This window comes from Geospiza fortis, unplaced genomic scaffold, assembly GCF_000277835.1.
Source record: "Geospiza fortis unplaced genomic scaffold, GeoFor_1.0 scaffold112, whole genome shotgun sequence".
Classification (NCBI taxonomy): Eukaryota; Metazoa; Chordata; class Aves; order Passeriformes; family Thraupidae; genus Geospiza; species Geospiza fortis.
This window is the reverse complement of record NW_005054298.1, coordinates 12,876,028-12,885,277: the sequence shown is the minus strand read 5'-3', so window position 1 is coordinate 12,885,277 and position 9,250 is coordinate 12,876,028. Positions and strand designations below refer to the sequence as shown.

At 44.1% G+C, this 9,250-nt stretch overlaps 2 protein-coding genes across 4 annotated transcripts in view; both read right to left on the bottom strand.

The window, feature by feature from the left end:
* The window catches only part of RPL37A (ribosomal protein L37a), a 3,618-nt gene extending 3,321 nt beyond the window's left edge, over window positions 1-297 (bottom strand). Inside the window, exon 1 of the mRNA XM_014306439.2 lies at window positions 265-297. Coding sequence (XP_014161914.1) covers window positions 265-297 — 33 coding nt within the window. The remainder of the gene's footprint in view (window positions 1-264) is intronic.
* Window positions 298-3,761: 3,464 nt separating this feature from the next.
* The window catches only part of SMARCAL1 (SWI/SNF related, matrix associated, actin dependent regulator of chromatin, subfamily a like 1), a 34,971-nt gene continuing 29,482 nt past the window's right edge, over window positions 3,762-9,250 (bottom strand). For 2 of the 3 annotated variants that reach the window (XM_031058864.1, XM_031058870.1), the window contains exons 13-17: window positions 7,415-7,517; window positions 6,567-6,749; window positions 5,974-6,074; window positions 4,465-4,561; window positions 3,762-4,080 (exon numbers count right to left, since the gene is read on the bottom strand). In XM_031058864.1, the coding sequence (XP_030914724.1) occupies window positions 3,883-4,080; window positions 4,465-4,561; window positions 5,974-6,074; window positions 6,567-6,749; window positions 7,415-7,517 (682 nt within the window). In that variant the 3' untranslated portion in view covers window positions 3,762-3,882. The remainder of the gene's footprint in view (window positions 4,081-4,464; window positions 4,562-5,973; window positions 6,075-6,566; window positions 6,750-7,414; window positions 7,518-9,250) is intronic. The other variant, XM_031058872.1, reaches the window with a different exon arrangement.

Genomic DNA, 9,250 nt, shown 5'->3' with positions numbered 1-9,250 from the left:
GGACAGACAGCCGAGCGAGGCGGCTGCGCTGGTGCTCAGAGAGCGTGTGGGGTGTCCCTCACTGCAGACACTGCCATGGCCCTGCTCGAGCAGGGAGGCTGGAGCGGATGAGCAGCGCGATCCCTTCCAGCCTGACCCATCCTGTGGAACCCGTGTAAGACCCAGGCGGTGCATGGGCACCAGCACCGCCGGAGCTCACATTCCTGGGTTTCCAGCGAGGGCAGTCGCAGCAGAAAAGGAAACTGGGCAGTTCCGTTCACTCACCTCGTTTTTAAAGAGGATAAGCAGCAGTTCCATTCACTCACCTCGTTTTTGAAAAGGATAAGCAGCAGGTCAAAACAGGGATAGAAAACGTGCCCAGAACTGCAGAAAAAGTAAATATAAAAATCAACGAGGATGAATTTTTATCCTAAAACATACCAACCTTAAACCATGAGGTTTCAAGAGTTTTGGCATCAGGTCAGGTCAAGGCAACTTCCTAATTTCCTCGGGGTTAGCCAGTGCTGAAACCACCAGCCCTGAAAGCCCTTATGTGCCGCTTCAGAGGTGATTCCCAGCCCCAAAACGCAGAGGGAAAAATACAGCAGTGCCACCGAGCTGCGATGCTTGTAAGGGGATTAGCAACTCATTAACCTCCATTAAGAAATGTAATCCAGTTAGCCTGAGAGCTTTTCCATGCGCAGAGGCAGCTGCGGTCCATCCCCTCCTGCCAGGAGAGGGCCGGAGCTTCCCAGTCCCCCGGTAACTGCTGCAGGTAATTTTCCTCCATACCCACCCTGGCTGCCTCAAGCAATGACAGCACTCTTCACCTATAGTCTGTTTAGTTAAGAGGGAATCAAGGAATCGAGTGTACCTAGCCACTGCGTAAATTTCCCTGGCTGGGGGCTGTACTTTTAAGAGATGCTCATGGACAGATGTCACGTCCCTTCTTGGCTCTTGCTCTGAGGATTTGAACACCGACATTTTTAATGCCCTCTGTCTTGCCAGGCTCCTCATTCCCTGCTCATCCCTGCAAGTTCTTCTGGGAGCTGGTGGGCCAGAGGAATGTTTGAGATGAGGGCTCAGCAAGGCTTTAGGCAATGGTATTTATATCTCCCTCAGCTGAATCAAAATTTCATTTGATATATCCTACGAATAAATCTGCCCTTTTCAGATCCTCGTCACAATGATGACTCACAGGATACAGCTTTGATACCAACGTATTAGAAAACAGAAAAAAGTAATTTCCTTTGGCTGCCTAGTGACGATATGGTTAAAAAAATATAAATTGTCAGCCAACACATTCAGAGAATCTACTGCTATTCTCTGCTCTGTATCTACAGAGTTCAGGTTTGCTGTGACAGTGCAGCACATGGTCATATCCATCATCCAGCAGGGTCACAGAGAGCTCTGGCAACAACCAAACCCAGCCACCCTGGGTGACAGCCATTCCCAGCACTGCCAAAGTAAACACACATTTATTTCCAAGGGACTGAGAAGATGAAGGACACAGACAGGCCAGCACAGCCAAGCCTTGACAGTCCACCCCCCTGAACTTTTCAGCTCATGAAGTGAGCCTGGGGTACACAGAACACTTAGTTGGAACTGCTCCAGTTTATTGTTGAGGTATTTTAGTCTGTTGTTGCTGTTTTAGCATCCTCCTTGAAAACACACCTTTCTCCAACACAGGTGGGAGCACGGATGCAGGTGTACAAGCAGGCAACCAGCCACAGCAAGATGCTCCAAGCTCCAGTGAGATGGGGTCCTTCCCTTTCCTTCACTGGTTTTAGAAAATGCCAAAAACATACAGCTCTATCATCTTCAGCTGGCAGGTGCAAGAGAACCAGGAGTGCTCCATGTTCCTGAGCTTGCTGTGGGTCTCGCTGGCATCCTGCACACTGCCTTGTAGAGTTCTTCAGCAAGCCTTGGAGATCCTGTCTGAGCCTGCTCCAGCTGCCCAGCCACCTCCTCACCATATAAATGATGGACTAATGGTGCCATTGGGGTAAGGCCTGCAGTCTCTCCAGTCCCTTGAAGTAATCACTAACAGCACTTTCCTGCAAAGTTCTATTCCCCTTTTTCATGTAGAAAGGATAAAGTAGATCTCAGGTGTATTTGAAAAACCTCTGTATCTGGGCAGCAAACCAGCTGAGATTTTATATGTCCTAACAAAGGGAAGGTTCACCTGGCATTCCTCTAGTAGGGCTGGGATTTATCAAGATACAAACAAGATGGATCAAGTTAATAAGAAGCAGAATTCTCCAAGGGTACTTTCAGTGTATCTTAGGAAAGTACTGTTTTGAAACAGCTGCAGCTTTACAAATAAGAGACTTCTATAGGAGACAACAATATGGGGACTCAAATAATGCCTTTTGCATTTTTGTTTTTCAGTCAGCAGACAGCAACATTTCTCACCCACTTTGCAAGTAGAAAGATCACTCATCCTACAGATAGATTAAATACTCTGTGTTCAGGATGACAGACATTTTAAAATGTCAAAAAGCGTGTCTTCATCACCTGGCCAGCTGTTGAAGTAAGAGCAGTGATGGTTAATTCAGCCTCAAACCCAGAGATAAAGCATTTCCTCCAGCTGCCCAGCCACAACACCCCTTGCCACTGCTCACACCCCAAAGCACCATCTGCAGGCACGAATGAAATGCAGCACAATTGTACACGCAGTCTGTGGGGCATTTCCGTGACCTCACCAGCTGAAAATGGAACAATCAAACCCTTAAATGCAGAAAAAAATACCTAATGTTACCAGGTTGATCTTACAGCACAAACATTTTTCTCCTTTGCCTTGAAAGAGAGGTATTTTTGTCAGTGTCTGGTACCTGCACAGAGGCAAGCACATCACCTCCACAGCACGTTAGCTACTGGCCTCCAGGAGCTAAATGTAAGCCTTCAGTTTGCCACCTTTTTTACAGATTACAGTGTAAAACACAGCTAACTGGGATATGGAATGCTAAAATAGAGGAAGTACCAAAAGCTTGGTACACAACCTAGAACATTTTTTTTTTATTTAAACAGTTCTGTCCAAAACCAGCTTCTTACAAAACAAGAGCAAAAGTCTGCCTGTGTCCCTTTCTCATCATTCACCTGTAGAAATCAGTCAAGTCTTGAAGAAAACACCCACCCACCCATCTACCCCACCTCCCTGAGAAGTCAGGGTTAATCCCTGGCAGTCAGCACAAGCTTCCCCCTCCACTGATAGAAGCAGCACATGCAATGGAGCAGGTCCTAATATTCAGCACGAGGCCAGAGATGAGTGTGCAGAGGCAGACATGTACCTAAAACAGGCAGTGCACATTTACTGGCACACAGCTACATTACTTAGCTCAAGGTGGTAACTTCCTCTTTTCCCTCCTCTTCCCCACCTCCACAAAACATCAAGATCTGTTTGAATCTTTTTTCCTCATGGCCAGAATACCCAGGAGCCAGTCTGTGAGTGACCCAAGTAATGGCCCAATTTGCCAGTGAACAAACTCCTAGAAATACAGACTTTTAGAAACAGAAAACATTGTTAAAAGCACTCTGCAGCTGCTGATGGATTCGTTTTCTCAAGAGTTCTGCCTTGGGGACAGACAACCATTATCTGCTTTTTAAACAAAACAACTGTAGAAGCTGACATGCTGAAACACAGCAGAATGGTACTTGCCTATGTCCATTCAGTCATCAGCAAAACCAGGACTGCAAACCCTGCAGGCTGCCAGGTGTGTGCTGCACATCTGTCACACTTGTCAGACTGCCTTCTCATCCTTTGAGATGAAACATGCCAGAGATACAGAACATTTCAAGTCTTTTATTTTCAAAAAATCAAAAAATAACATGTGATTGCTTTTGGTTTTTCTTTTTTAATAAAAAAAAAATAATCTCTAAGCTGCTATTTTTAGCTGTCACCATTTACACTTCCTCAATACGCCGCTTTTTTTTGGGACTCACTGAACATGCCTCTGCTTCTCTGTCTTGCAAGGCACTGCCAGAATCAAACTCACAGCCAGCATCAGCTGCCTCCAAAAACAAGACATCATCAGCATCATCTCTGCTCTCAGAGAAGGTCTTCTGGAAAAGGTCAAAGATTGTCTTCTGCTTTGGATCTGTCTGAGGAAACAGAACAGAACAGGATCTGCATCCACAGTCATGTAAAACACAGTGAGCAAAATCAGAGGACACTCCCCTTACACAGTGCACATGTGTGCATAGATCATACCTCAGATGATACACACGCACATGTATCTCATACATTATACACTCAAAGACATATATATATGACATGGATGCTAACAGGTCTCCTTGCAAGTAGCAGGCTTGGAACTTCTCTGGAGAGTCCAAGCCAAGGCATGGATCCTGGGAGGAGCTGAACAATCTGGTCTGTGGCATTAAAGGCAGAACAGTGTAAGGTCACCTGTGCCAATCTAGATGTACACAGGCCAAAGCCCATTCAGCCTCTCCCAGGGACCACCAATATTCTTTCAGGTCAATTACCTTAGGATAGTAATTAGTTGACTCAGCTGTTTCAGAGAAATTGGTTTCTGAAAGACCAGCTTCACCCAGCACTTTGATCTTCTCCTGAATCATTGGCCTAGGAGTGATAAACAGATATTACTGAAAGGAAAAAATCAAGGACACTGCTTCATTTACTATGTGTAGATTAAAAAAACGATACAGCTGGGAATAAAGATGGCTTTTCTACCAAACTTTTTTGGTTCCTTAACCTGTCCTGCTGTTGGTTATCATCACTGTATGCTGTTTTAAGATATCAATCAATTAAATTAGTAACAATTAGAGGATTTTGGGCTATAAACATTTGGAGAACACATACATCCAATAGAGAAACTAGTTGACTGAGGCAACACCAATGGTGCATTTCAAGGATAACTCCCAGTGTACAGCAGGAGGAAGAATCCATCACTGGCCCAAGAGGCTGAGAGGTCCTGGCCACACCTGCACACTGGACACTAAAAGATGCCAAGGCCACAGCACAATTAATGCATTTACCAAACAGCCTTGTCCTCTTGTTCTTTTTCTTGTCTTTAAAAAGATGCCACTGTCCTTTCGAGAGCCATATTTCTTCCCCATTATGCACTAATGACTGCACAGACAGCATTTCACAAATAAAGGCACAATTACTGTCATTAACTTTCCGTGAAATTTGGGTGATGCATCAGTTTCCAGATCCTTGCATTGTAGGGTTATAATTACTTGCCATCATGATATTCTGGGAACTGCACAAGTTCACTTAGTTCATTCATTCCTTTAAACAAGGTAATAAAGATGTAATTTTGGATTTAAATGAAGCAGCTGGTGGATAATTTCTTGTCGTCATTTGCAGGTCAGCTCTCTTGCAGCACTAAAGATTCCTCAGATCCTGCCCACCCCCAGATGTCAGATTCCCCAGCCCTAAGGACCAATGTCCACTGCTAACTCTCACTGAAGCCAAAAAGCCTCATATCATAACGATCCAGAGGTGGGTCAATAGCTTTTAAATCTATTTGAAGGGCTCACCGAAGAGGAAGAGGAAGGCAACAGTGCAGTCCTCCTCCACAGCTCCCTGTCCAAGCACACAGCAGCCAGACTGCTTCTCAGAACTGATCTACAATACACTGAACCATCTCCCATGTCTGCTGACTTCATTTCAGTCTCAGCACTTTACAGGACCTTCCCTAGCACAGGAACATTCTGGGCTGGTATCTAAGACAATTCTTCCTTCTTACACAGAGACTGTGAAGGTTTTAGATGCATCAACTCTCCCAGAATTTTTCTTGAGAGCCCTTTCTTTGTCAGGTAACTACTTTTATTCCTCCTGCTTGTCAGCCACTCAGTCATGTCCACTGCAGCCAGGCCATGTCACCAGCTTGCAGCAGCCCTGGCAGGCATTGATCCTCCCCTCACAGGCCATGGAAATCAGCACTAGCATTAACCCCTCACACCACACATGTAACAAACAGTGGAAACACCTGTCAGGAGAACCAAAGTGTCTTTCTCACTTCTTACCATAAGTAGTCATCTGCTGTGCCTTTAGCCACCAGGTAGTGAACATTAACAGAGCTGGTCTGTCCAATTCGGTGTGCTCGATCTTCTGCTTGGATCAAAATCTTAACATAAAAACATGACAAAAAATGAAAACTGCAACGTCTGAGAAACAGTGTAAGCACCAGAGAACAGAGGATCTCATTTCTTCTGCTTAGCAACTCTTTCTTATCTGGAGCCTGTTAAGACCTGTATTCTCAAACAGAGTAAGCCAAGAAGTAATCTGGTACACCAGGTTCCCAGAAAGCACTGAACAGTTTTCCCAGGTAGAGGGTCAGCACTGATGATGGACCCTTTCAGGTGTTGGCTGGGCAAACCATTAAGAGCTCTGTCAAATAAAGACAGAAGCATGTTTCCCTTTTGTGCCACCTTCCCCTGCCAGCAAGCTGTGTAAACCAGCCTCATGGGTTCCAGCCCAGGCACCTGTGGTTGCAGAGCCAGCAGATATCAGAAAGAGACAAACCCTAGACAAAGTTGCCTGCCCATTATATCTCTTAATCAGCAACATTTCTGCTCTCCAGGGAACATCCCACCCCTGTCCCCTTCAGCACACTCACCCCTGGGTTCCAGAAGAGCTCTGCAAACACCACCAGATCTGCAGCAGACAATGTCAGGCCCATGTTTGCAGCAGTGAGGGAAAGGACAGCCACAGCCTGCTTCTCTGAGAGCTGGAACTTCTGGCACAGAGCCTGCCGCTCAGCTGAGGATGTGGAGCCGTCGATGCGAATGTGCTCGACGTGCTGTGAAAAGGCAGAAGATGCTGTTTCGAGACCTGGTGTCCCCTTTCTTGTATACTCCTTCCATGTTTTAGTGGATCTCATGTCCAGTGATGCCACTGAGCAAAGTCACGAGTGCCACTGTGGCTTATAGTCTGGAATGTTATCTTAAATCATTCTTCACACTGCCCCAGCGTGACCCAGCATGCTTTAGGAGCATCAAAGGAAATCTCACATGAAAAGTTAGACAAACAAGAGAAGTCAAGAGAAATGATTGGCAGGTCTATCAACTCTCCCTACAGTATCTTACGTCAAAAATGTAAGAGCACCACAGAGGTAAAGGCAGGCAGAGATGGTGGGCTTGGGTAGTCTCATTCTCCCTCTGAGGAAAGCCTGGAGAACAACGGCCACACAGGGTAACACAAGAATTCACAAGCTCCAGGGCAGACAGTGGAATTAAAGAACATTAAATACATAAAAGCCATTCAGCTAATACAAAATGCATGCTGTGAGGCATTCACCCTGACAGCTCAGCTCCCTCGGTGAAGGGCACACTCAGAAGCACAGCAAGTAGAAATCATCTCTGTCACTAACTGTCCTGAACTATCTGACCAGCCATAAATCCAGGGGGCTGTTCACCAGCTTTGAAGCTGGAACAGTGATAAAGTTAAGACAAATCAGTCACTTACTTTCTTCTTCAGCTCTGCAACTATTGCATCCAGCATTATCTTGTGATGAGCAAACACCAGGAATTTGTTATTCCCACTTTCCAGTAACTCCAGGATGTACTCTCTACATGAAAAAGGAAAAACACCAAAACACTATAAAATTACATGCTGAGAGAATACAGACTTTGCTCACAACAAATTTTGAAGATATCGCCCATCTATTCACAAACACCAGGAAACAGGCTAGCATAAAAAGCTGCAGTAAAGTGCAAGCAGCAAGTCAAGTCTTCTACAGATTAAAATACAGAAAGGAAAATTCCCTCAGTTTTTCCTCACCACAGGCAGACAGCTGCCTACATTATACTTGGGTGTCAAAGAAAATCAGTTTATTATATCCTACTTGGAACATGACATCCCAGGCCAATCGACTGAAGATCATCTGTACTTAATTACAATCTCACTCATCCATCTGTATTTCTAACTTCTGCGCAATCACAATACACTAAAGTAATCTGTATGCAGTTTCACTTCCTAGGTTTACTTCACAACAGGGATTGTTTTTATATCAGAAGAAAACACCTCTAAACACACTGATCAGAAGTGTGTTTCTTGCAATGGTTCCCACTGACAATTTACTCCAGCTTAAATATCTAAATTTGTCAGCTATTTATAGGAGTTATCCACACGTATATAGGTTAATGGCCAATGAGAGGCAACAAGGCTTCTTTTAAGTGACTTAAATGAAAACATCTAGCTTTTCCCATAGACTAGCAGCACAGCTACAGAACCTATTTCTATGTAGTAATTTGTATTACAATCAGGTTAACTGGAGCCTGAAGAAAACCTAGAAGCCCATACAGATGATGTAATTTTTTCTTTGGAACAGCAAAGTTGTTGAGAAGATGAGGAATGCCAAGACCTTTGCTAAAGTCAACACATCTAGGTCAGCTGCAACTGTCACAAAAGACCAAGAAGGATTTCCAGCACTATATTAAGATGGCAGACAACTTTGCAAGGTTCATAATATTCAGATCCCCATTACATGACACTATTATTTTAACAAGGAAATCTGGGAGAGAAGCAGGACTGCTGTATTTTAAAACAAATATCAAAGCAAACATTCAGAGTAGTAAGCAGATACCAACCACCACATCACAATTATTTTATATCTCATTCCCACATTCTATTTAACAAGTGACAAGTCATTTCAGTGGAAGCAATGGAAGATAAGTCATTAAGGCTAAGACATGGGAAGTGCTGATGATCACAGGACAGTATCATTAGTTACATGCAGCTTGTAGTAACTGATATTTTAAATGCTACTAAGCCCTAGGAAGAAATGGACCACTTCCTACTAGAGAGTCAAATAAACAACACTTTATGGTTTTATATGCAGTTCACACTTTTAACCGAAATAAAAACATGAAAGGCTTGTAACTGTTCACTAACAAAAGGAAGAAACTCTTCTACAGAAACGAATGCTGGGACTATGAAGTGTAGTTCTGTTCCAAGCAAGCAAATTTTGCAGCAAGGTCTGTGACTGTGAAATCACACAATGCACATCAGTTGGTCCTTACATTCAGAGAGCTGTGGAAAGTAAATAATTTTCATATTAATACCATATTACTTACTAGAAAGTTATGCTATGACCTAAAGCAACTCCTTTGCAGTCCCAGCAAAAAGGCTAAGGGCACAGAAAGAAATTACTTCTAGGGAAGAGAGAGTTAAAAGCACACCTGTGGTACAAAAATTATACTACTGAGGTCCCTCATGAGCCCTGTGGAAGAGCCAAGAACTTCAGTAGGAGCTGTGAGATTCCTAAAGCACACTACAACCAAAGCTAAGCCCATCTCATAA